The 27489-nt window shown below is 41.0% G+C and overlaps 1 protein-coding gene and 1 non-coding gene across 3 annotated transcripts; one reads left to right on the top strand and one right to left on the bottom strand.

Moving 5' to 3' along the window:
* Window positions 1-753: 753 nt before the first annotated feature.
* Window positions 754-24947, bottom strand: deptor (DEP domain containing MTOR-interacting protein). Of its 2 annotated transcripts, none has more exons than XM_037453621.2 (10): window positions 24582-24947; window positions 24301-24390; window positions 21228-21406; window positions 20715-20838; window positions 14859-15037; window positions 11392-11574; window positions 10477-10614; window positions 8733-8803; window positions 8325-8429; window positions 754-4419 (listed from the first exon to the last, which is right to left on the bottom strand). In XM_037453621.2, the coding sequence occupies exons 1-10, from the start codon at window positions 24593-24595 to the stop codon at window positions 4297-4299; spliced, it is 1206 nt and encodes a 401-aa protein (XP_037309518.2). In that variant the 5' UTR covers window positions 24596-24947; the 3' UTR covers window positions 754-4296. The 2 variants fall into 2 exon arrangements, with proteins under 2 accessions (XP_037309518.2, XP_037309517.2); XM_037453620.2 differs by having other exon boundaries at window positions 24301-24393.
* A 1920-nt stretch (window positions 24948-26867) lies between these two features.
* On the top strand, window positions 26868-26940 carry trnar-acg (transfer RNA arginine (anticodon ACG)). The gene has a single exon. It is a non-coding gene; the product is annotated as a tRNA-Arg (tRNA).
* The last annotated feature ends 549 nt before the right edge of the window (window positions 26941-27489 follow it).

The following is a 27489-nucleotide window of genomic DNA, read 5'->3' on the forward strand; positions in this document are numbered from 1 at the left end:
TTGTAAATATAGATGCAGTTTGATAAGAAATATCCCTAGAAAAAATAAATAATTAGATTAGAGCAGAGAATAATCGACCGGATAAACAACTTTGACACGTTATTAACAATAACAAACCCAGATGAACTACCGTTACTGGGGAGGAGAAGTGTATTTGTTTATTCCCGTGGACCAGTCACACAGCTCTTTGGCGCGGGCTGATACATACAAAAATTGTCCACAGAAGACACTTCTGGTTGAGGTATGGAAGTGTTCAGAGGAAAAAAATGTCCAGTATTGCAGCACATCCTGCTGGTAGCTTTTGGGTAGTACATGAAAAAAAGTAAGCGGGCCATCATATTTCACTTTTGACCGACCGACAAGGGGAATCGACAGTTTACAGTTTGTAATCTCATAGTCTCTCATCTCAGATTTCCATTGTCGCCTTTTAAATTGAGTCAATGAGTTGTTTATCCAGTCTTCCTTTTGAGATTAGTTGTGAGTATTCTTACGGAACCGAAGAAATAAAAGTAGACGTGGTTCTTCAAAAAAGATCTTTTGTCTTGAATGTGGTGACCTTGCAAAATTAAAAGCCGCTGACTATGGATGTCATGACATAATGGACCTCTATGTCACAGGTCTATTTGAGGTCTGCTTTATTTCTAATACACACCTAAAATAATAACATAGCACTGAAGTAGACCTAAAAGTCAACATGAGACCCTAAATCTAAAGTACAAAGACTTTCACAGCCTGAAAATGATACCAGATGAACACTGTAGAATCAGCTTGTTTATTAAACACTTAATCAACTGTTTAATACATCAGCACATCACAATTAGCTTAAAGCAGGTTTTTCAAAAACAGTCCGTGGTACTGTGTGAGCTTATATTGTCGTAGGAACATCACATCTCTGGTAGCGGAGAAAATCAACACGTTTGGGCCCTCACCCGGGCCTGATTCGGTCAACACAAAGCAAAATAATCCCTTTAAATTAAGCGGGTAAATAAACCATCAAAGCTTAAGTATAAAACTGAAAAGGTCAACAGCAGTGTAGAAGTTTCCCTCAGACCATTGCTTCTAAAACTCCTGTTGTGCTTTTTTGAAGGTGGTGTCCATAAAATACTGATTGTCAACAGAACAGCGGCACGACAATCTGTTACATGTTTTAAAATACACGGTCATGGGTAAACAGATCTGGGAACAGAACAAGAGAAAAGATGACCACCAACTGAGATTAGCAGCAAAATGAGGTCTTAAGGCAAATGCTGTCGGGCTCATTGTTGAAGAGTGGACCCATTTCAGCCGACTTCTGACCACACAACTCCCTCCAGAATTATTAATACATGTAAAGGGATTTCACACATCTTCATATTTTCATATTACCATAACCAAACTGCCTTCCGACAAATAAACATTTCAATCTCCTTTTTCAGAATCACAACCTTTGAACAATTTCTAAAACTTCACCAATAAGCAGATATCCGCTTTTAATGAATAATGATAAATTCTACAGTTAACTAATGAAGACCCTTGAGAATAATTACTAATGTCTGCAGAATAATTGATTTCTGTCACGCTGCCTGCTGATTGGCTGTGAATCAAAAGCTTTCAAAATCTCTGTGTCAGGGAGCTTCTCTAATGACCTTCAGGTGAAGCACCTTAACATAGTAAATTGTATGGCATCAGCTAACAAATTGAGAGAACAGTTTGGAGATCAGCAACTAACACAAAATGTAATACATGTTTATTAACCACAAAAAAATCCCCAATGTCTATAGTAATTCTATTAACACAGCTGAGATACTTCTATTTTATCGTTGTCCTAAAAATAGAGCGCTCTCGAAAGTAGGTTCAAATCTACTTTACCTCTGACCTGATTAGTCAGCGAACTTAAGTCAAATACTGAGGAATCGGATTTGAAGGCAATGCTACATAAGCACAGATTTACAACAGTCATGCATTTCACTGTATACAACATCGAAAAACATTAAGAACAACAAATGAGAGGCCTCCTGAAGGACTAACGGCAGAGACCTGCAGGCAGTTCCCGGTCACATACCCTGTGTGCTCATTCTTCTGAATGGCAATACAAATGTCCTGATTTTATGTTCATATGGAATAGAAAAGGTTTACTGGTTTTGCATTTGGTAACAACTTCTCTTCCCGGACAAATCTACCTACGAATGAAATTAACCAGGTAATGATGTTTGGTCTAAATGAAACAAGTAATGATAGTTATTTTGTAACTCCACACCTGCAACATATTTCTGCTCCCAAATCAAAGCCTTATTTCTTAAGTCGGTGTAGGTGGAACCAGAGAGGTCGACAGCTTGGAGGGCTACACCTATATTTATAGCAATTTGAGTAAATAACATTTGGTATTGTATAGGCTCCGACCTCTTAGAGTTGTTGCTTTTGGGCGCAGGGTGACGCTGATGTAGTCGATGCCCAAATATGACACATATGCCCACAAGCAGAAAACATACACCAGTCCACAGGCTGTATATTCCACACATTATAAAGGCAGGGAGGCCCCGACTATGATGTATTACATTTTTCTGCACATCACATCGTTTAAGCAGAACAAACCCCTTGATGTGTAATTGGGTGAATTGTGACATGTAGCGTAGAGCGGTTTAAGTAGTCGGGAGACTAGATGGAAGCTTTCCAAGAGACAAGTCAATTTACGGGAAAGCCATAAACCTTTATGACAGCGGATGCCTGCCAAGATGAACCCAATAGCTACAGCTCTATAAGATATAGAAATGAGTGTTGACTCAAGTTAACCATAGATTACAGACACTTACTGTATGAGCAACTTGAGCGTTACCAATCCATGCTCGACCTTGGAGGCCTTGTTCTTTGACATGCTTTAAACTCTGATGATACTTTTGAAGCTAATGAGGTACAAGTCTAGTTATATAAATGTTAAACCTCCAGCTAGCCTTTTCAAGGGTAATTTCAACCAAATAATAATGAAGAAACAATTATTTGTGCTGGGTTTGTTCCTGACATTCTAGTATATAAACAAGAGCTGTCTAGAATCTGTGCTCCCATAAAAAATAAGTATGTGTATAATATACGTATAAGCATATACATATTCTAAGCAAGCTTTTTTTCATCTTAGTGCTTTTGACAGCATGAAACATATGTTTATTAGGTCAAGTGCTCCAATTATAATCCTATTCATTAATTATTACAATATTTTCAACTGAATCTACTATTTGCTATGAGAAAATATTTTAAGTTTAAAGCTGGTTGGCAGCTCACAACTCCAATTGTAGTTAAGTATGTATTTGGCACTTCCGCTGTTATAAAACACAACAAGTCTTCCTTTTTCCGAAACAACGCGTCATTGATAATATTTTAAAGTTGAAAACATCTCAACAGAAAATATCTGCTCTTTAAGTGCCATACATCTTTAAAAATAATAACATCTTATTATTAGTAAGATTTATCTTTTAGAAAAAGTGTATAAAGTCTGAGATGTTCTCAATAATGTGGTTTATGAGGCTTTATCTGATAAACACCAGTCTTCTGAAGAAGGACATCCGCAGTTTACAGTGTTAAGTATTGCGTAACTGTCCTATATATACACTGTGCATGTAAATGTCACATACACTTCCTGTTTTATTACATTCAAAAACAAATGTCTTTCACACAAGGGTAGAAATTAGATTTTTGTTCTTCTATTTGAAACAACGGTTGCCCAAGCTGGAATACACACCCTGAAACCAGAGCTGTAGTCCACAGATTGTATGAATGCTCCCTCTCTGTGAGTCTCCTTGTGGTTGGCAGCAGAGGACAGTGTTGAGCCATCAGGGGGGTTTGAGTCGATGGTTCAAGTCTAACTAGGGGAGAGGTCACTGACTACGTCAGTGTCAAATAATCTTCCTTTTTGTTCCATGTTCAGATTGTACTTGTTCACCTTTAGTCCTTTAAACCCTTGTCGGGTTAAGCAACAGTCTCGTGGAACAGTTCTGGGAACGCCGGTGTTCCTTTTCCACTCGTAAAGTTTGGGGACTGCGAGTCTGTACCATCTGTAAAAGTGGTGACTCTTTTCATACCTGCACCTCTAAATACAAAGAAAAAAAATCAAGCACAACCTTCAGGCTGAATGATTTACTTGACTTGTTAAACACCGTCTGTTTCTCAGCCCTGCACCTTGTCCAAAAGATTATTGGAACAGGAACAGTGCGAGTTGTATTTCAAGTTATCCACACTGCTCTGTGGTTTTGAGTTCAAGTCGTGAACCTTTCTAGTCCCCATGTTATTACTGCACTACTCTTTCTTCTGACAGGCCTCTACTCAAACCTACGCCTCCTCCATCACCTCCATGACTATTGTCCTGGGTCCGGTCAGGATCAGGTTGCTGACGGTGCGGTAGTCCTGCGCGAGGACGTTCCGTCCGTTCACCGACACCACAAAGTGACACACCTTGAGAAAAGAGTGACAAAGAGCAGCGAGTTAACGGGTGCTTTGGCTATAATGCTCTTAACTTTCGTACGGATCAAAACCCAATCAACGAGGGCTCGAATTGAGAGTTAAGAAAGAGAATCCCCCCTAGAACTTATCTTTGGGGAGTAAAATACTTTATTGCTTTGATTTGGCGATACATTCTGAAGGTAACAGGTTGAAGAAATGTTTACTATATATATGTCTTTAACCTTTTTTAAGTCTAAATGAGATCTTTTTCAAGGGAGCCCTGGCCAGGACCACATCAATAGTGTTTACAATGAGATACATGCATTTAAATATGAGAAACCAACTCGATGAACGTTTAAAAACTGAAATATCAGTCATTGTTGTGCAATGTTTGGAACATAGTCAACATTTTGATCTATGGTGCAGAGGTGGAATATACTGCAGGAGTGATTTTGGTTTCCATGGATATTTTAGATATTCAAAAGTAACATACCAACTGAAATGACGAGGGCTGTGATGAGCTGTAATGAGATTTCTTCAAAAGAGAGAATCTCGTTCTTATTCTACTCTCATGTTAACCTAGGACTAAGACTGGAAACAAGTGGAAAAAGCTAGACTGATTCATTCCAACGGTAAAAATATGCAGCACCTCCAACGCAAATGTACACATCCTATTGTGTTCATTTCATCCAAACAACATTTTTAAAAATGTGTGAATAGTGAGTCTCCGATGCCTTGCGGGGACAGATAAGAGAGTGGTACCAGCCCAAAAATGTAAATACGCGTTTCCAAAATGTCAAACTACTGTGTATATATCAAAAGCAGAAAGGGTTTTTCGTACATGTTGCATGCGGTCAGTTTTCCCCAGGGCCCCCAAACAGATTGAACGAGTCACGCTGTTGATCGCTGCAGAGATCAAGCTCCAAACGCTTGCAGCAGACATTTGTCAACTCGCAGCGCAGTTGACAAATGTTTGTCAATGCAAAAAGCACCAAAACATCAGCGATCGGACCATGAATCAGTGAGACAAAACAGAAAAGGCAACACGTTCAAAGCTCCAACAGTAAAGAGAAAGATGTAAAGCAGTGATATTATTATCTGATATAAAATGACACAAGGTACAACACGATCAGCCAGGCTCAAAGCTCTCCGGAGGGTTACCACGCCCGCCTTATCGCCTTTGCACCGCAGTTCCAACTCGACGGAACTGATAGAAATGCGGCTTGTTTTCCGAGGGGCCTTATAGTTGCTGTTCTTGCAACATGATGCTGCAGTTTCTGCTACTGCTGCCGTGGTTTGGCTCTTTGCAAGCTGTTACAAGCACACACTCGTCCCACAAGCTTTGCAAAAGCTCTGCGACATGCTAGTTCGAGGCGTGCCAAGGAGAACAAAAGCACGTAATCACTCCGATGTCTATATTGGCAGTAAACCGACAAAGTGGAGACGGCTGACTCATGGTGGATGAACAACTTTTACGGACGTGTTTCATGGGGCCGTTTACAAGGAGCAGCTATTTAAACCCTGACTGCTCTCTCTGCATAATCTAATGTGACATACAGGTTACTCTCTTTCAAAGAGATTGCTACTACTGGCTTCGTGGACTTGATGAATGTTTCAGGGAGAAAACAGAGATAACACTAGGCTTTGGGAAGAGAGATTGAGAATGTGATAGGGGAGAACAGCCTGGACGGTTCATTATTTTCTGACTCACTGTATTCATATCTAGACTTCTGCGGCATATATTTATTTCCTTTAAATGTCTTTCATTTCTTCCGACTCAAACACCTCCCCCTCTTCCTCCCCCACTGATACTTCTCTCCTTTCAGGGTGCAGGGTAGTTCGTCTTGGCTAAAGGCCCAGCTGGACCCAAAAGTCACATACGAGCATACTGAGACGAGTGAGAGAATAATCAACACGTAGGAGGCCTCGCTGAGACATTTCTGCAGCAATAACAGCTGAAGAATACTACAACCCGAGGCCATATTTGCCGTTACGTCACTTGAGGAATCAGAAAGCCAAAGACCCAATAACTGAAGAGTTGAAACCACGCACACATTAGGGTTCAAACTTCTTAATATTTTGAAACGTATTTTTTTTCCCGGCCGAGAATTAGATCCCAAACCAATCAACTTCCCAATAATAGTTTGGCCTATAAAAAAGCAAAATGACCTTCCTCAAACTAAACTTCAAGTGAAAGGCAATCTGGTCTGAATTTGAAGTATATTTGGGGGAACCAATTATGGGTATAAATCAGGATTATTCCACACGGTCTCTTTTTATAGCTCACTAGTCAACACTTTAGTCTTCTGGTTGCCGGGCAATCTCACAGGGGCTGCAGGAATCCAGGGTCTCTCTGGGTTTGCAACAACAGGCATATAACTTTCCTGTAAGAGCGTTGTTTTGTGCATGTCTCAACTGATAATTGTGTATTCAGTGCATGCTCAAGGGTTTAAATGTTCTTTTAAGGATGTGACACATAGTATTAGAATATTTAAAGATTTCAAAATGCAACAGTGTCCTATTCATCTGAGCTTATGATACAGAACATATTGTTCAGTAGACACACACGTGACGGTGTACAAACACACATGGCGCACAGTCGGGACAGGATGCACACAGCGAGGCAAACACACACCATGCTGCTGCTGCCTTATAAAAGTGCATTAGTAACATAAGTGCTCAGATCCATTATGGTCAGGACGATGCTAATGTGTGCATCTGTGTGAGGTGAAAAAAAAATACAGAGACGAAGAGAGAAGCTTCTTACTACCTCCCCACTGAGATCTGTAAGCGCAAGTTTATCTTGGAGCCTTTTGCCACCAGCTCACAGCACTGCATTCCCCCATCTGGATTCTGTTGCTGCTTAACGATTGCACATCAATAAAACTACTCAGGTGAAGTGGAAGAGGATATAACTCCTAGAAACTGCAGGGAGTGCAACGGACTAAATAAACGTGTGACCGCACGCTCATATTTCTATCATATACTAATATTGTGTGTTTCCGGGGGTTTTGTCCTTAAATTTAATAAAGAAAGAAAACCCCGTAAAACTTGAAATACAAAAACTTGGTGTTAAAATGATGAATGTTGTTCCTCACAGTAGGGTTCCTATCAGTCACACTCAGTGGGCCATGACACGCGTTTCCATGGTGACAAAATATGATGGTTAAGAGTAACAATGGCAGAAGTGAAAATACAGTTTCCTCTTTCAGTGCTAATCCTTTGCTCCTTCCGCATCCTTTACACTCTTCAGCTTCTCGCTGATGACACCCCGAGTTGACACCTTCTTCTTCATGTAGTCGGAAAAAACAGCCGCTTTGCAGAATTTTGGTTTGGACTGAATATTCTTTTCAAACACTGCTGTAGAAGTCTGAGGGTCCTGGCACCTCTGAGACCAAGTTGTGATTTTGGGCTGTACAATATGAATATAAAGAAATACTCTAAGCACGAGGAAACATTGTTAACTGGGCATTAGCTTGGATTAATGCAAACGTCTACTTTTTAAAACAAAGTCAAAAGTGTGTGTGCTACATGTTTTTTTTCATCGCCCCCCCCTCTTCCTGCGTCCACATTGTGGTTTAAGTCGCCATTGCTTTGCATTCCCAAGATTCCTTGCTGCCACTCAGCTTACATACATCTCATGCCAGCGCAGCCACCATTGACCTGTTTTCCCTTTCCGAGTGGTTTCCTCTCTCAACACTTATCCTGCTGCTGCAGCTCATCTCCGCTGACATCTGGACCGTCATCCCCACCTTTAAACCTAAATCTAGATCATGTAACGGTGTATTTCATGAGGACATGTTATACTCTACACAGCTTCCCTTCTTTCTTCTTTCAGCACGTTGCATAATGCATAAAGAGATGGAGCCTCTGGAGCTCACAGTGCTTTTGGGACTTTGCCCCTCTCCCGTCCTTACCTTCATGCCAGCAGCTGCTGCAGGTCCACCAGGGTCCACAGCCTGAATGTGACAGGGTTTGCTTCCTCGCACCACAAAGCCCCAGCCCACGGCATCGCCTACAATCTGAGGAACAGCGAGAAGACGTGACACTGTTTGTGTTGCGATACATTTCCTTAATGTCTGGTTAAAGCTAGTTGGTGGACTGTTGTGGTTCAATTCTCTCTCTCATATACTGTTCCCTAAAAGGTTAAGAACAAAACATTGACATTTGTGTCCGGAGCATTTTTTTTCTTTGTGGCAATTAAATTGATCTAAGACATGTTCGAGAGCTTCCTGCATTTTCACGTGACGTGGAGGCCTTAGTGTGTGCGAGAGGGAATGTGAGACCTCCACGCTGAAGTACTATTTGTTAGAGTGGAGTCCTACGGTGAATGTCTTCTTGACAAAAGGTCCTCCTGGTGACTGCAGCTCCTCTGGACTCACTTGTCTTTTTAGAACTGTTGAGAGAAACACACAAAGATTACTACTTACTACGGTGAGATCCGAACGAAGCCAAATGCATACTCTACCAGGCATGAACACACACAGACACACACACACACATACAGGAACACAAAGACATAATATTGTTATCTAAAAAGTGTGTCAAAAGGGATAATGTCAGTCACATGGCCTGCAGGCTTCCTAAAATATTATAGCTCCCCTCCTCCAACTTCCCCCAACTGTTGCTCAATTTAACTTGGCCCTACAACGGATTTAACTGGGCTTTTGTGTCTCCACAGACAGCAAAATTAAATTTTCTATTCATTCTATTACGAATGAATGATGCAAGTGATTTAATGTTTTCAATTAGTCAACTTTTGCTACTTCTATGTGTTCATGTCCTGTTTCTTCGCAATCGTTAACGTGGGTCACTTTAAGTAAATACTGGTTTCTGAGGTTTACTGTTTGAGACATCACTGAAGATCAAGTTTTACAGGAGTGATGAATGAATGAAATACAGACACTTGTGAAGTGCTCTGTGTGGCTACAGTATAAAACAGAAGGATTTCTTATTGGGTAAAATTGTTAGATTTTTTTTTTTTAACCAGAACCAACTCAATCCACAACTAAAGGGATGTAAAACAGAAAGTGAGCTTTAATATTTACTAGCAGCGTTTTTTTCTTTCTTCCTAAACGCTGTTATTTTTTCACAAAGACTGAAGAAAGTCGTTGAAAGTGCTGTGAAATGACTGAATACAAAACTTTATTTCATTCGTCCACACAAACCCGACAGCAAATCCCTCAGGTTGCCGGTTGCTTGTGCATTCTGTTCTGTATGTGTGTATTTTATAAATCTCTTGTGGTCTATGTAGCTCTTCTAATCTTGTCTAATCTGATACAACCGAGGAAGTAAGGAGAGACCTTATTATTAGACATTTCCATAATCTCTCTGTAGAAATCCTGATCTGATCATACCTACAGGACAATCTCTCTTTAATGCCACATCTTTTTATTAAAAGGGTCATTTGAGGCACAGGGGGATTTCTTTGTTTGTGTGTGCCTTCCTTTTCCTGTCTATTGTGCATGGCGTGTAATGAGGGCCCGTGTCGGGGGGACTCGGGTGCTGCAAAGAGACTGTCAAGGACTCTGCATTAGTTGGAGACATTAAAGGAACCTCACAGTATTTAAAGAAGGCATTTCTTCTTCATTGATTATCACTCGCTACACGCAGCGCGTATCAATCTTCGGTTGACCTCAACACACTTTAGCATTTCTCTTTTGAAAAAGTTTCTTCAATTGTTTTGTAATGAATAGCAGGAGGGGTTAAAGTAATGTTGGGGGTACTCATACTTCTATACTAAAACACAAGATTCTAAATTTGATTATTTTTGACAAAGCTGATTAGAAGTTATAATCTTAAAAACCCATTTAATTAATAAGATAAGCAAGTTCTATCCAGGATCTCGTATGAACACGAAACCTTTCCCCTTTCACATTCATGAGGAGCTGGGCTGCAAGCATTGAAAAAAAAAACAGGAACCTGACTTGTGGTTGGCTTGGTGGCAGATGTCGTACACACAACATGTTTTCCATGACTTTTACAGGTCTTTCTTTGTGACCTTACGTTCTCTGTGTACATGAAAAACAGAGAGTTGAAAAGCTTTAGTATTTCTGTGTGTCATCTCACCAGACTTGGGGTTGCAAAGGACAGGAGGACTGCTGCTGAGCGTAAGACTGCTGCTGAAATAACCGCTGCTGCCACAGCTGCTGCTCAAGCTGCTCCTCCGAACCCCGACCACCACCTTGATCTCTTTAGTAGGACTCACTGAGACACAAGATACAGAGACTGAAATTAAATTGGCAGGTTATTAACTTGGCTTCTCTTCATGAAAAGTCAATCCCAATCAAAGGCCTTTTCCCTCATCAATATAACACTTAGATAAAATCCCTGATCTATCCCCTTCAACTAGTCAAAATAACACATAAAGCGTAGGTTAAACCATCACAACCATAGTTTGCTAATTAAAAGGATCTAGCTTTGGGTAAGTGATGTTACATGTATTAATAGAGCATCTTCAGTCTTAGTTATTACGATAAAGATGCTTCAAGTGGAGTTTTAAAGCCAGTCCATTATATACCAAAGTTTGCTCAATATGGAGAACTGGAATCTTTGATGCGTTATGTAAAGCTCGTCTTTCTCTGACATTTACATCTCAGCAGTTAAATGGCAGCCCTTGTCCAATCATTTTACATTCACATAAACAGCTTTGTGGAAATTGTCCCATTTAGGGAAAGTCTTCTTGACAACAACCCTTTCTACCGCCTGGCAACACATACACATCTAACATAGTCTCTTAATATGACATACTGACAATAACACCAACGCTGTTTCCACCACATGTGTGTGAATGCAATAATTACTGGAAAAATAAACATTTTACAGTGAGGCTTAAGAAAGGAAACCGTTCTGAAGACGATTAAAGATTTCTCTCAGGGTTTAATTGAAGAACACGTAGCCTCAGTTTCTCTGTGTTGACCACAGCCAATGTTGGCGTACTTAATCGCATACAATTAGACACGCAAGAAAAGGGTCAGTGTGTACCAGAGAGGAAGCTGGTGTTTCCTCCATCCGAGTTCTGTTTGCGGAGGCAGAAAGGACTGTCGTGACTCTCCGGGATGCTGCGGCTGCGCTCGTGAAGCAGTTCGATTAGACGCCGTCGCCGCCGGAAATTCATCCTGAATTGGTAGAGGAGGGGCCCGTCAACAAAGTGGTTCCTATTGGTTACTGGGGAGAAAGAAAAAGGGACATTGAGAGAATACATTTGCTTTGTTTAAGAGAGCGAGGGATATTTAAGACATGAAACATTTTAATTAAGGATATTGAGGGATCTCTAAACAAGAAAATTTCAAATGTGTGTCCCTTCTTTAAGACAAAGAAGTATGAAGATGGCAGTGATTTAAGGCATGGAGAAATTACCTAATTACCACAACTAAGACATGAACAGGTAACAGTCTTTCTCTTTAAAATGGTAGCTAGTAAGATTAATGTCAAATCATTTTAATAAGTTAATAAGAATGTGTCATATTTTTTACAAAGGTCTGGAGAGCAGCTGGACCCATAACGTACCTGAGTACAACGTGAATTTTAATCACGTGCAACTGTAAATCTACCATCACCTGCTTTTATTTTAGTGTTTTGTTTAAATAAGTGAAAAGTACTTTGTGAATTTGGAGATTGTCGTTCAGAATTTTGAAAAAATAAATAAAAGAAAATATCAAGACTAGCAGAATAAGACACAGAATAAGTTCTCAATGTGAAGCAGATGAATCAAACATTGAATAAAGAACAAAAATTGGTTGGATCTGTTTTAATGTATTTCTTAGATTGTTATGAACCTCCCTTTTAGTTTTTTTTGCTACTGATATACGTCTTGTTTTAATATGCTAGAAAAACAAAAATGCAACACATCACAGGATGTGCACAAGCAGGTCTATCTTGGCTTCAGCTGTACACATCGAAAACTTCCCTTTAAACTGAATTCAAACTGGAATACTTTAATCAGCAGATGTCACTCATTTGGCCCATTAATACAGGAAAGCAATCAAACAAACACACTTCCCCCAGGAAATAAATTGAACATCTCATGCAGTCCTCTATAGTTTTGTCCTTGTCGAAGAGTGTAATTTTATTTATATATTTTACTTTATTTACTATGAACACATACCCTTTTGTAATATGTGTTCAAAGGAAAATAAAGTATTTCGCAACAGAAGGCTCCCATTTGAGAAATACACATATTCCCCTTCATCAGTGACTTCAGAGTCAGAGTGTTTCTACATGGAATCTATTTAGTTATAGTTTATTAGCCTGCGGTACAATAACAGCACACACCAAGCATGTGGTCAGTACACATGTCCTTTGTGCGTGTGATGCTTTTGTCAACCTATGAAAATCCTTCCATTGTATGTAACAAAAGAAAAACAGACACTATTGAAATGCCTTTAGGGGAGTTTTTTACTGCTCTCACCACAATTAATGGAATGGAAAGATTGAGTCATTGAAATCATATTAATTGTGTCAGTATAATAATTACTGTATAAAGTCTTGCCCAGATTTTTGCATGTGATTTATTTAAGCAAGGGTCAGGGTCAGTAAACACATAACACATAAATACAGATAACTCAGTTTGAATAGCCGTCTACTGTAACTACAGGGCAGCTGGGGATATGAAACAGTGCAATGTCTGCATAGTGCAGTGGTTATTTGAACAGGGAGGATGACACTATGAGGCCAACAGAAAGCTGATCAGGGTCTTCATAACATGAACTCAACAAAGAGCTTTTTTATGACTATGATTTTCCTTGTGAAGTCATGCGGCCCGTAATCCACACCAAAGACAACAGCGTCAAACCAGACGTCATGTCATGTGGTGACCTGGCCTCCTCCTACAACCACTGCTAATGACACTCTCACGTGTTTGTAGAACAGAGTTGAAGACCGAATACAAAACGTGCACGCAAGTAAACTTCGATTACACTCAACGCAGATGCTTGTTGCTCCACTAAATTTAATTAATTTAATTTAGACTCCACAGTACACTAGTGGAGTAATGGCGCACAGTGCAGAATATGCACTAACGCAGCTGTTCCTGTTCTCTTTATGCTGAATATGAATGTTTGAAGTTGATTAAAGATCCACTTTTTCCATTTATTCGATAATACCATATTTTTTATCTCTTGCTGCTGTAGCCCAGGCAGCAGTGTTTTTAATTAACATTTTTGACATTTTGCCGTTTCTTAATAAATGCACAAATTCCTCTTCTTTTTCTATGTTTTGTTCCGGCCTGCCTGCTTCTCTGCCGTCATTTCAGGTCCTGCCACTCGTTCCCCTCACCTGGTCTTCCACGCCCATCTCATCGGCAGCCCATTCTCTCGTTAGTCCTTCGCATTTTAAATCCGTCCACTCACACCTGTTTTGTGTGTTGTTGCGAAGCTCTCCAGCGTTATCCAAGTTCCTGTGGCTGATCTGCCTGTTTCGACCCTGCCTGCCCCTTTTCGGATTTGTTTGCCTGAGATACTGATCTCTCGGTTTTGACCCTGCCTGAATACTGAGTAAACTGAACTATCCTTATATCTCTGTCTCCTTGTTCTTCTTTCGGGTTTCAGTTCGCATGCGCTAGTAACCTTTAAATGGTCCGATTAATAAATGGGAACTTTGTATAAGTAGCTAAAATTAGCTCAACATTGATTAGCTTACAGAATTCTGAAGTTAGTATTCTTACTTATGGCCAGAGTTCCACCACTGCTTAGACTATGAACTGAAGAGAAGAAAAAATGCACATAATTCTCATATTGGAAGATAAGACTGGTCCAACCCGTTGAGTTCTCGCTGACTGTGACGTTTAAGTCAAATTTCCCTTGCGTTTATCACACACAAACAGTGAGTAACTCGACCTACTTGAACACTGACCTGAGCCTGAGGTCAAGCAAGAGAGAAACGAGTCTTTTAGTCATCTGCATTTCCCTCACTTCAGTCTTTTACCTGCATCTTAGTCCCTCCCACCATGCGCAGAGAGACACAAGGAAATCACGCAAAGAGGATAAACCGCCTCGAGAAAAATTAGACGTGGTTTCCTCAGCTCACCACAGCTTGATCAGTGGTTATTAAATACAATAGGAGCCAATAGAAGCATTTTCAATAAAAAAAGCGCAACTGTAATCCAGGTATTTGTGATGCAAAAATAGGCAGATGATTCCCCACTGTGTTAAACTGCTGCAAGTCCAAATTCATTATTTTCCATGGACATTTACTTTAAGAGTAAAAACAAGTGTGCAGATAGTGAAGTTATCATACTGTGAGTCCCTAAGTACAGGAGCCAGGACAGAAGAATGAGTCGCCACAAAGGAGTAGCTTGGACAGAATCATGCAGAGAGAAGGAACTACATCCAGGTGCTCCTGGCTTTACTGTCACCAAGTAATCGTTAAGCTGCTGATTTGGGGATCTGCACTGAGACTGTGGGACACATGTTAAATTAAACACTAATGAACGGTTTCCTCTTCCTTCTCACCGTGCTGGATGATGCCATGTTCTAGAAGCCTCCGTCCCAGCCGCTCCGCCTCCTCCCGGTCTGCGATCTCGCCCTCCTGTAGCAGCCAGTCGATGAACTCGGTGGCCACCAGCGCGCGCTCAAAGGACCCGTTGTCCTCCTCTCTGGTTTGTAACAAGTTGTTTTCTGCGTTCATCAACCTGTGGAGAGGAGGTTCATTCATTCTTAGTTGTTACATTATGTTTTAAAAAGCTGGCAATCTTTAAGTCATGCCTGGTCTTGCATAAAACAACGACTAAACATTCACTTTCACACAATGAGACATCAGTTTATCATTTAAACATTGGTATCCAAAGCTCAGGTATCTCAATTGGAACAGTAAGTATGCATCCGTATAAATGAAAGTAGTCTTGACTGTATCTGGAAAATAAATATGAATATGCTACAGTATTTATTTTGCCACTCGTAGGAATGTCTCCATAGCAACAGCCAGTAGGGCTCACATACTTTAGCAGGGTTACACACAGCACATACTCATCTAATGGAACAAAATGCTGCAATATTTATAACCATTGGACATCATTTTACCTAATAGAACATTTTTATTCAAGAGATGCGTTTAATGTCAAGTAAAAATGGGGATTATTGGGAGTAAGAAACAAAAAGTTTAACAAGTACACATTTGCACACCCAATTACTTTCACCTGAACATTCATAGTGTAAATCAGCCAGGGAGTGGTTATAAGAAAGAATAAGTTTCTGTGACACACCTGTACATGTTAAGACAAGTGCTTGTAATAAAGTTAACCTCCAAAGAGAGATACTAAACTTGCCACATCTTCGTTATTCATTTGTTATTCCCACATTCACAGCCTTGTTTGAACAAGTTCATGTGCATGAACGTTTGTGGGGACTCAAAAGCAAGCATCGTACTAAACGGCCTGCAAAGATACGACAGCCCTGCAGCACTTTATAGTCAAACGCCTGAGACTCAACAAAAGGAAACTTTGACAACCACTGACCTATTTAGAAAGGCCCAGACTGGAGAGAATAACCAATCGTGGCCTCCTAATAGAGAAACGTTCATAGCTTAAAAAAACCTTTATGTTATCTTAAAAGGGGCCTGGTTTCATTGGACAGAGCTAAGCTAGCTGTTTCTAGCCATTCCCAGTCATTATACTAAGGTAACAAGCTGCTGGATCTGGTTATATAATTACAGATCAGAGACTGGCATTGATCTTCTTGACAAACTCTTGATACAATTTTTTTTTAAGTGAATTTTCTGTGTGGCATGGACAAGCCATCAGCTGGTCTGCTGTTCACACATTTCACGGTGATTCTATTTAACATCATGTGTGTTGAAGATTATGAGTAAAAAAACCTCTAAAGCCCGTGATAAACAGCTTCCCCTTTAATGAAGCTAAATTATATGTATAATGAAACCTCACGTAAGGTGAAAACACACCAAAGAACACTGTGGTGGCGGGCGTGGTCTCCGCTCGGCTGCAGGGGGGAGGCGGCTCGGGGAACGGCGCCAGGTGAGAACTATGATAATCAGGCAGAGGCTGACTGGGGGAGGGTGGGGGGGTGCTTAAAACCCCAGTAAGAGAACCATCAGGAGGCGGGCGAGTGCGGAGAAAGCAGCACGGAGCGAGCGACGCCTCAGTGAGAGACAACTGGCAGATGAGAAATAATAAAAAACTGCCATCTCGTGATTAACTGTGCGGACCTCATTATTCCCGGAACCCTTCCCCAGAACCCAGACCGGTTACAAACACATTTGTTTCTTAAATGTTGATTAAGAGCTTTGTGAGGCAACTGCCCACATTAGAAACCAACTTCACAACAAACGTTCAAATAATTGGACATGATCCATGTGGGCTGTGTATACAAAGCCATTTGAACCATGGAAACAAGTCGACACATCGTGTAACTTTAGCCTCAAAGCACTGTACTCAAAGTTAGCACAGTGCTTCGAACATTTCCCTCCGATTCTACGTGGAAAAGTATGCAAGACGATGTCAGACTGTACACACAATTATACAAATGTTCCATGAGAATCTAAAGGGGGACGAGGCGAGCTGCCGACACCCTGATATGCAGCCGGCGTAGTTGTTCACTGAGCATACCTAACTCAGCTGGAGTGATGCTGACTGAGAGGCTTTTGTAGAACCACCAGGCTTTTACCTGCTCTCATATTCGGGGATAGAGGGGCCGAGATAAATCTTTAAAGAACTTTTAAAAATAGAAATACAATGTTAGAAAGGTCATTTAAAAGATATCTCGAAGCAATACATAGTTAGCAGGTCAAAGGCAGGGCCAACATTTTAAAAATATGCTACCAAACTGAATTAAAAAAACACTTCAGACCAGTGATATTGCAGTATTTTGGCAGTCAATGCTTTACCTCTCTCAGAAATCCCAGAAAATATGTGTTTCCATTTCCTACATAAGAAACTTATTGTTGATTGCATGAGCACAGCCTCATACAATCAGTTTCAATTAGATAAGTCCTCTCATGTCAAAGCCGTTTTATTTGTACAGCGCTTAATCGTGGTGGCAGTCTCCAATGGCTCTGTGGAACAACAAATAAAAGATAACGTTGCTATATGTACTTTAGGGACTTTCAGTAGAGGTTAGAATTACTAAATTAACCTAGTTGAAACACAAAATGTTTAAATGTCCTGACGGTTAAATTTCCTTTGCTATTAACCTTGATTTACTGTAACAGTCTCCCAGTTATCAGTCATGTGGAAACATTAGGATCTCTTCTCAAGCAGAGAGCCGCTGATGTAATCAACCTTCTGTATTACTTGTAACTCAGCCAGGCAGCAATAGACACCTTCTTACTTAATGTTGTTGAACTCAAAATAATCCAGCAGTAAAGGGGCTTAGAAGTTCTAGTTTGTGTTGCACATTTACAAAGCAGCATGTATTTTTGTATTCAACAGGATGTGGTTGATGTTTGTAATGACAGAAATAGCCACCAATAAGGTGTAGTGTATGCAATTAGCAGTTAATGTGCCGTAACATCCAAAATGGTCCTAAATGCTACAACATGCATTTGCATTGTTCCAGTCTTTAAATCTGGTACCAATGTTTTTGGGGCATGTACAGCATGGTATCCGTTTAAAGAACAACTTTAAAATGTTTAAAAGTCTGACTTTATCATTAGTCAAATTTATCCCAAGGGGCCTTGCGTGCAGACTCGTAACCCCGACAGGACATGCAGGAATAACCGCAGTAGCGCCGAGTGCGGAAAGTGGTCGGTGGAAGGATCCTTTTTCTGAGCGGCACAAGCCGATCTCAGTTGGGTATTAAGCGGCATTCAAAGTCCACGTAACGTTAAATGAGTCTTCATGACCATGGGTAAACTTTATTGAGGATCTGGCACAACACAGCGACCTGCAAGTAGCGCAGAGTCTTAAATAAAGGGATGTACGTCTTAATGCGAGGCTTTAGAAATGAACACAAAGAGATCCTGTATTTGCTCATAAAGTCTGAAACGAGAACCAATTTTTTAGTGACGGTGTTACGTGCCTACTGGTTTTTGAACTACTGGTTTGCCTACGCGTGCGTGTTTGTTATCCCCCGACAGGCAGGTGTTGTCTTGTGTCGTCACACATTTGCAAACACATTGTGATGAAAATGTTCAAAATGCATCCCATATCCAATGCAGCGATTATGATTGTATAAGTGAGCACTACGTCACTGCCACGTATGAAGACACAAACGAACATTTATTAAAAGTTCGCCACGACCTGGATATGAACCCTGTCGAGCAAAATAACATTGTGTCGTATGTCGGCCAACCGAGCTTGTAGGATGTTCTGCTGATTTGTATACTTATAATGAAATTGTATATCGTCTGTGGCAAGCAAACGTTTTGGTTCAGAGTGAACATTATATGTTCTTTTATGTATTTCTTCATATGTTGCCACACTGATGGCATAAAGAAGAGTTAAAGCCCCGTTATTATTGGACATGGATACAATCCAAAACCGAAGGTGTATTGGGTGCTCGCTCCTTTTGCTTGACGCACACTCCTGATCTTAAATCTAGAATCGATTGCTCTTCCTTAGTGTCCCGGATGTTGCGGTTGAATTATTTACAGTTGGATTTTTAGTTGGTAGATTAGATGAACACATGTTTGCCATAGTTTATTGCTTGAGTCCTTTATAATAATATTACATTTTAAATGAATCAGAAAGGGAGTTGGCTTCTGACAAGGTGGGATATTTTAAAACAAAATGAAAAAAGTATAAAAGAGCAAAGCTTATGCCTTGCAAAATCCTAACAGTGTGGTGCCTTTCGGCGCATAACCCACCGCGGTCCCTGTGAATATGCGTGAGAGAGAAACGGACCATTCATGCTCAGCAAAACTAGTCCACGTGAATAAAGGTTCGATTCAAGTGTCCTGGTGGCCCGGAACTAAGGAAATGCTGTCAGGACAACAGTTTGAAATGTGTTCCTCTGTTCTTTTAGTTTATTGGTTTGTGTATGTTGATTTAACATTTGACAGTACCATTTATCAATGTGTGTTTGAAGAGTGGTGTTTATCTTTCCAATGGAAAACATAGATGTGAATAGTTCAGGCAAGGCCCTTGTTAAACATGGTAAACACAGTTTACACGCCTGTTAGCTATGTTAATTATCCTCTGACCGGACCTCTGCTCCAAAAATGGCTCACCCATAATAAAAAGTGTATACTCTGGATACTTTTTCTATTCGTACATTTTTTTTGGTGGGAAAACAGGAGAACCCTGTGAGTGCAATGATGTGTAAAAATCGATATATGTTACTGTTGAAAAAATATATCAATATTACACATCAAAAAAATGTAATAAACGTGCAATAAATGTAATCATGAAGCAAGCAACCACCACAGCCAGCATGTGGTGTGTGTGTGTGTGTGTATGTGTGTGTGTGCGCGCATATCTATCTGCATTTGGTCAAAAAAAAGATAGAAAATGGGTCTGTGTTTTTGTAAGAGAGTTGCTGTGCATGTGTTTAGAGAGGCATCAAAATATTGTTTAATCATGTGGCAGAGGGTGGGCAGTATGCGTGGGACAGGGAAGGAGTCAAATGCTGTGTGTTCTCAGGTGTGTGCGTGTTCATGAAAAAAAAACAACATTTAGGGTGTGTTTACTGAAAAAGTGAGTATTTGCATGAATCTAAACTGGTAGAGATGCCACTGAGAGGAGGGAAGATACACACAGGAGGACATTGAGGTTACTATAGAAACCATTAGTCTTATCAGTATTGGAACAGGGGCACCATGGGTAGAAAGCTGATAACAAACAGAAACACCATCCTCAGTGGTTTCTACTGGCCAATCTCCGAGCAAATGCAATGAGTTAAGATATTTCCAATAATGTAGCTTTCCCAATCCGTGAAGCCTCTTATTGAGGTCAAAAACCAGTCAATGCGATACCCACTGATCGAATGAAATCAGAAAAACTAATGGAAGCGGACACTCAATCATGCCGGTGAGAACAACATGTGTTAAAACAATCAGTATTAGTATCAGTGCATCCCAGTAAAATTACTTTGCTTTGTCAAAAAGAAACAAAAAACGCCTGAAAATGTGTCCAATATATTATCCATATTCTGAACACCCTTTCAAAGAAGGTACCTTAAATTGCTGCTGACTATAATGACATACATACTACACGGATAAAAGAGTGGTGTAGATATTATCATAGTGACAAGAAAACTCATATATTAATATGAGATGTTGGTTCAATGCTATGTGCCAAAGGAATCCAACGCTAATGAGTGGGGACTTTCTGATTACTACACAAAGAAGCATGAATTGCCATTTTCCCTGAATCCCTCTCACTGCTCCTGAGTGGTTGTGTTTGAGTGCGTTCATACTTCTCATAGATCCTCTGACCCCTCATGAAGACTTTGGCCTCACTGTCCAATGGGAATGTGCCGTCGTCTTTCCGGAAGCGGTAGAACAGCTTCAGGTCTTTGAACTCACGGTGCTCGTCACACACTGAGAACACACACGTGCACAGAGGGATTAATGTTTAAAATATGACCAATAAGCGTTGGTGTAGTTCATGATGAAGACAGAAATAGCATCATTGAAATTGGAACATGGGAATGGTAGCTATGTTTGTATTAAGCAGTCAGTAACATCGTAACATCACTAAATCATTGAAGTACAGCTGTGATCAGTTAATATTGAACTTCCACTGAGAAAAGGGTAGCAAATTGCTGAATTTGAGCCAAATTTCCCGGAAGACCAGTTGAATCATCTATTAAGGCACACAGAAGGTTACCAAAAAATGCCAGGAAAGACGGAGACCGTTGCTATTATTGAAAATGGGAAACAAAGTAGAGGCTGAACATTACAAGACTAAACCCACAGCTCCGCCTTACCGTGGTGAATGATGCTCTGGTCCAAGAGTTTCTGCATGATCTTAATGGCTGTGTCTCGATCTGAGGCCTCCTTGTGTTCGATGAGCCAATCAATGAGCTCCTTTGCCAAAAAGCAGTTTGGGTAAGTACGCAGGTGATGCCGCCGATCCTTGATCAACTTCCCCTCGTGGAGCCTCAGCCTGACGGGAACCAAACAACAAAGTCAGTGAGACTTCTTTGACATGCTAAACATTTGATTTAGGCTTTTTTCATTTGAAATCAATGAAAATAATTTAATAATGGTAACCAGTGTAATTATTAAGTAGTAACAAACGATTCACCTTCTAAAAAGGGGACGGTCCCCCTGTTGAGTGAATATTATATTTTAGTTTGTACAGTCAAAACATGAACCCAAAGATATATATTTAATGCATTACTGACAATTTTCAACCAAAACCGCATGATGTTTGTTTTTTAATGATTTGTTTTTTAGGCTGATTAGTGTGAAATGTCAAATTTTCAGCCATTGAACTAATGACCAATAGGATATTTCTCTCGAGTTGGGCCTAAAACAACAAATTGAATGGGAGAAATCAGAGGAACAAGCAGCCCGAAACTGCCTCGTTAGGGTTAGGGTTATAATCACATCATCATGACTAATCCGACGTATAACTGCATTCCATCTTGCATACTAAAATTAAATACTAACAATATTTTATATTTCTTAATTGCCAACCTAGCACATATTTTAAAGTTCTTAGCGTAATAATACAATTAAAAAAAACATCTGCAGGAACGTATAAAGTGACTGTATCGCATGTGGACATGACAATCGTCTCAAGCTGATGTAGATGGCCTAAATTCTGTTTTCAAATCAGCAAGGTGACCCCTCCCTGAACCCGATCGTTGTGAAAGTGCCCTTCACAGTGTCAGCAGAGTCTCCTGCAGCTAGTTCCCCTCCATGCCGAGTCCGTGTGCAACTGGCCAGCTTCACTCTGGATTAGCAGCGACAGCTTGTTCTAAGCCTGTCCAGTTGAACATCACGTCCAACATGGCATCCTCCTATCCTCCTCTCTCTGTAATTCAAATGATCCATGCTGCCGTTTCCTCACAGGACGATGCTGCGTCGGTTGCTCTCTGTGTTGCGTTTCTGAATGAGCTTCTGGCTCGCCAGTATGACCATGCTGATGCTGAGCCCCCCCGGCCGCACAAAGCCTCCCAGTCTATCGCAGTCTGACGTGTGCAACAAATGCTCTATTCACAGCTATGAACTGGTCACAAGCCTTGCTACAGCAGCTGCATGTGTCCGTGTGTCATGGTATCCGTTTTTTTTGTCTGTTTTGGAGCCCCTTGTCTGAGACGGACACGTTCTACTGTGCGAGTGGTCGACGTGACGGGACACAAATGAGCGGGAAGATGTTCCAAAACAGCCAGCGTAATGTTATCAGTGAAAGGAACTAAGCCACAAATGTCCCACAAGCTTGTGATGAAATGATCAAGAAAGCTGTGGAGATGGTAAACACCTTGCTTTTATACAGGCAAGGCTTTCACATTAAGTCACATTTTGTTCTTTCCCAGTGACTCATGTCACCATTTGGTCTGAAATATCAACACGAAGTTTGAGGAGGGAGATGGGGCAAAACCCCAGGGAAGAGCTCCAGCCAAATATGAGAATACTTAACATTTTCTAATTAGCAATAGACACAACAAAAAGCTGAGGTTTTTGGGAAATTCATTGTTTTACAGGGATTTGAGGATAAGTCATTGGACAAATATTTTCGACTGATTTATCTGGAGGGGGCATGGGCTAATGGATGTTAATCCATCCAATAGTTATTAACATATTTCGCTCTAAACCAGAACTGTCAACCTCAGCTTTGCGCTACAGGAAACGACAGCGGATCAGCGAGTCAGTCGCATTCATCCTCTTGGGACCATGAACGGGACAACAAAATGTCATGGTAATCCATCCAAGTTATTTTAGACATTTCAGTCTGAACCAACGATATAACCGTTCCTAGAGCCGCGCTGCTGGCGCAACTAAAAAAAACTCAACTTTGTGACTGTGTGCAGGAAGACAGACCAGAATGTCTCAAAATGGGGCCCTTTTCCCCCACAAGACCAGCGCCTCAGAGGAAGAAGACTCTGCGAAAGCCAAGCCGTCGTTCACTGACACTCGCCACACTGCCATCTGGCAGCTCCAGTATCCAGCTGTGCCAGAGACACTGCACAGACACACAAATACACCCAGTATACAAGGCCAAACGGGAACGGGCACCAAGCAGTGGAACACTAAAGAGCGCATTCAGACAACCTATTCATCTCTCCTGAGGTGATGAAAAGTGTTACTAGTTAGGGTTCCTCAGAACGGAACAATGTCACAGCCTGGACCCCTCCACAAAACAGTAAAAGCTTCAACTCGGTGTCTCCCACCCAGCTGCAAAAGCAAAGTTCTGTGGGGGTGTGCTGTCCTCGTAGTGGAGGGGGGGGGTGTCAAAATGCCTGGCATTGGTGCCATGCTTTACCTACCGAGCGTCTAATCATTGCTAAGAGCATGAGCCGGCTAACGCCACCGGGGTTTCGGGGCCTTTCTTTACATGCGCAGGGTCAAAAGGCGCAGCGCGTCAACAACACTGCCTGGGAAAGCAGTGCACTTCCTGGATGGAACATTAATGGGCACGGCATGACAAGGACTGGCAGGTTGATCATTGCCTGTTCAGCTCAAAGTGCGCTGAATTACTGGAGACACAACAACAACAACAAAATAAAAATTGCAGAAGTAGACCAACTCAGGCACATGTGCACGTTGTATAGGTGAGGAGCAGCAGTGTGCACAAGAAGGGTGTGGAGGCCTTTGTTTGCTAGTTAGTCCATCGTGACCTATCATTGTTCCTCCTAATCCGGGTGACACACACACACACACACACACACACCAGGAAAACTAGTTCAACAATAAGGATTTAGTCATGGAGGGTAAAGTTAGTGGTCAGTTTGCAGACGAAAATGAGTGAAATGCACACAGCTTCCTCGACTGTGTGACCTGCATTCAGACACTTGGGGGGGGGGGGGGGTCCATACCGATGGACCGACCTACCTCAGCTGTTCTCCGGTGACGAGCACCTCGGCCAGCCGCTCCAGCTCCGCAGCCTTCTTCTGCATGGTGAACCCGATGCCGTCCATCTCTCTGCTAACAAACGAGACACAACCGACACAAACACACACGGGGATGAATGTGTGCACCAGTGTATTTCTAGCTGACACAGACACGCATATAACGGGAAACGAACAGACTGAAAAACAACAAGGTTTCCGCGCGCTGGTGATAACAACAACAAAACAGAGAGGCAATGCTCTGACTCCTCGGTTTTCGCTCACCCTTCAAGCACCATCGAGACGGAAAAGAAGAGTTAATAAATCCTTTGATAAATGAGGTGAATTATCCCATCCCAGAAAACATGCAACAACGCAGTCAGCCAGAGCCCAGCCCTCAGTGAGCCAGCAGCTGCATTAGTCCACTTTTAATTCCTCGAAAACCTCCAACGTCCCCAAACATGTGCACACGCGCACTCAAGCACGCGCTGGAATGCGGGTCCGCCTGCTGTCGTTTCGGGTGCAACGCTCCTAAAAAACAGCCGAGTGCTTTTCTCTCCGCGGTCTTGTCGGTTTGTTTGTCAGTGACACACAACACGGGACGTGGGCACGTTTTGCTTCACGGCGTCGCCAGCACCCATCCACGAAGCCCCCGCATTGGGAGGACTATGCTGTCGTCATTGGGGGAGTTGACCGAGGGGCGGGGTTACAGATAGTGTGCTCGATTTAGACACCCTGGCAAGGGGTAGCAGGGGTGGGGCATTGGATGGACTTTTCGTTCGCTTGCGTTTTATTGTAAAAGAAGGACCTTTTGGTGTAAAGAAAACACAAGGGTCCTCGGTTTTTCTAATCAACTTTAAGGATTTTGATGTTTGGAACTGAACATAAAAAGCATTTTCAGTCTGGAATTTCAATTTTGAATAGTGAACTACCATTTCCTGGAGGATGAGCAGAACTGGGTTGTGTTCAGCAAGTTCCTTGAGGTCACCTACCTGAGAGTTATCTCCTTCCAAAGTGGTAAGGTTATCTCAAGTTTATTACCTAATAATTAAATGAGATGGAAAAAAAGAGTACAAGGTCCTTTATTATATATAAATATTACACATCGCGCTCTATACTGATGGTTCAGAAAATACAACTGAAATGTCCTGAATCCCTATATTTTGTTTGTCCTTCCTTTTAATTCAAGTGAATTATATTAATTGGGCATTTCTCCTTTAAGGAATAGAAGCATACACAAAAGATGCTATAAATCTTCAAGCCTTGTTGTCTTGTTGTCCAATGTCTAAATGCCTGTTATGCACCAACTGCCAAGTCAAATTCCTTGTATGTCTGACATATTATGGCAATGAATGTTTCCTGATTCCTGATTAATTAATTAGGTTTCTGTATCGCTTGATCCGTATCTGAGGTGAACATAAACAAACGCTTCCTTCCAGCACTGATGAAGTCATCTGGCTCCTGATTGGCTACACTGGCAAACGGATATGTAACGTGTATGTGTGAAAAGTTTATGAATGATCTCGTGTTTAATAGTGTATATCTTACATAATACAGCAAAAAGAGCTATAAGAGCCGTTTTACTAACTATTTTTTTATTTTAGCGTATCATGTTGTTTTTTGGGTTTTTTAAATTAAGGTAAAGAATAATTCATAATCCCTGTTTTTTGGTGATTTTCTTTGTCCCCATCAACTTATTAGTTTTCATTTATTAATTTACATAATTTACTACGAACAAGTCTCTGCCTCGCCCACAGTAACTGATCTGTGTGCCTTATTGTTGAACTGATATTTCCCAGTGGACTTGTAGTGGAAGTAACTTGCTTCCCCACTAAAGCCCCACCACATTTTTATTGGATTCTTTTAATAGTTTGTCCATAATGTCTGTAATATGGGCATCAATTAATACTAGTTTAATATTGTGAAGATTTGTTTAGTGTTTTTTGACATAAGGAATGTAATATTTGTAAAATATTACATCTGTGCAAAATATATGCTCTTCCTGCACATCCTCTCCGGCTGTGGGCGTGTCTTGCGACCCTGGGGCCACGGAGAAATTGCCCTGAGGAGGAGGGTTCATGAAGAAGCTTGGCCCATTGCTGACTAAATATATGAAATATATAAATGTTAACATGCAATTTAGCCAATCGGCACACGGATGACATTGTTATGGCTTGTGTATATAAGCTTTGTTTTAACGACGAGATGATGGCGAGCACTAGCAAAACTAGCGAAACTCCAAGTAAAAGAGCTGGAGATCAACCTGGAGCTTCTAGAGGTTACACCAGGAAGGTTTGGCCAACCGAATTAGGCTCATGCTAACAACATAATCTGCTTTCCATGCTGGCTTTATGAAACATCAGGGACAGATCCAGTGTGGACAGTTACGAGTTAGGGACACGAAGCACCTGTCTATTATATATAGATATTGTACTGAATATTATTATATAATAAATTATAAATAAATTGGATGGTCCTAACGATATGTGTAATCATTTATCAGATATTTGGAAGACAACACTTGGGATTAAAATTCATAAATACATTACGTAACTCAGGTCCATATCATGTGGGCCAGTGGCGCAATGGATAACGCGTCTGACTACGGATCAGAAGATTCCAGGTTCGACTCCTGGCTGGCTCGGGGATTTTACCGTTTTGTTCGGGAGGTTTTCTGACCTCGTCATTAAAAAGACAAATACCGGGAATCAAATATTTCTAGTTACTGTCATTAGTATATGAATCAATGTGACAAGCAAAGAAATGTTTCTTTCTTTGAAACTAACCAGGGCAGTCAAACAATGAAGTGAAGTAACAAATACAATATTTGTCTTTTGAATGATTGTGGCGGAAGTATAGCTATTAAAAGCCATGCATGTATTTTATTGCTTTTTACTGGCATTGTTTATTAGTTGGAATGCTTCAAGCATTCCAAGTATTGTTCTTCTAATCTTTATTCCGCCTTATTCTACTATTTCTTCCGCCGCACCTTTCAACTCCTTCACACTTTCAGCTATTAAGACCATTCAAATATTAAAATGTTCAGCTCATTCAGGGGAGGGGTGCTATGACTTTTCAGCTTTTTAGCTCTTATAATTGAATTAATATAAATTAATATCTTCAACCTTTTTAACATGGTTTCCTAATGGATTAAATTTCCAAATCCTTTCAAAACTTCTTCAACTTTCAACTT

Source organism: Pungitius pungitius, chromosome 11, assembly GCF_949316345.1.
Source record: "Pungitius pungitius chromosome 11, fPunPun2.1, whole genome shotgun sequence".
Taxonomy (NCBI): Eukaryota; Metazoa; Chordata; class Actinopteri; order Perciformes; family Gasterosteidae; genus Pungitius; species Pungitius pungitius.

Bases quoted from the DNA above. Each gene is read 5' to 3' on its own strand.
- deptor (XM_037453620.2), bottom strand. The intron at 15,038-20,714 runs GTATGAACGCAC...TCCTCTCCACAG, and splicing joins GGTCAGAGGATCTATGAGAA to GTTGATGAACGCAGAAAACA. The intron at 10,615-11,391 runs GTACACACTGAC...CTTGTGTCTCAG, and splicing joins AAACACCAGCTTCCTCTCTG to TGAGTCCTACTAAAGAGATC.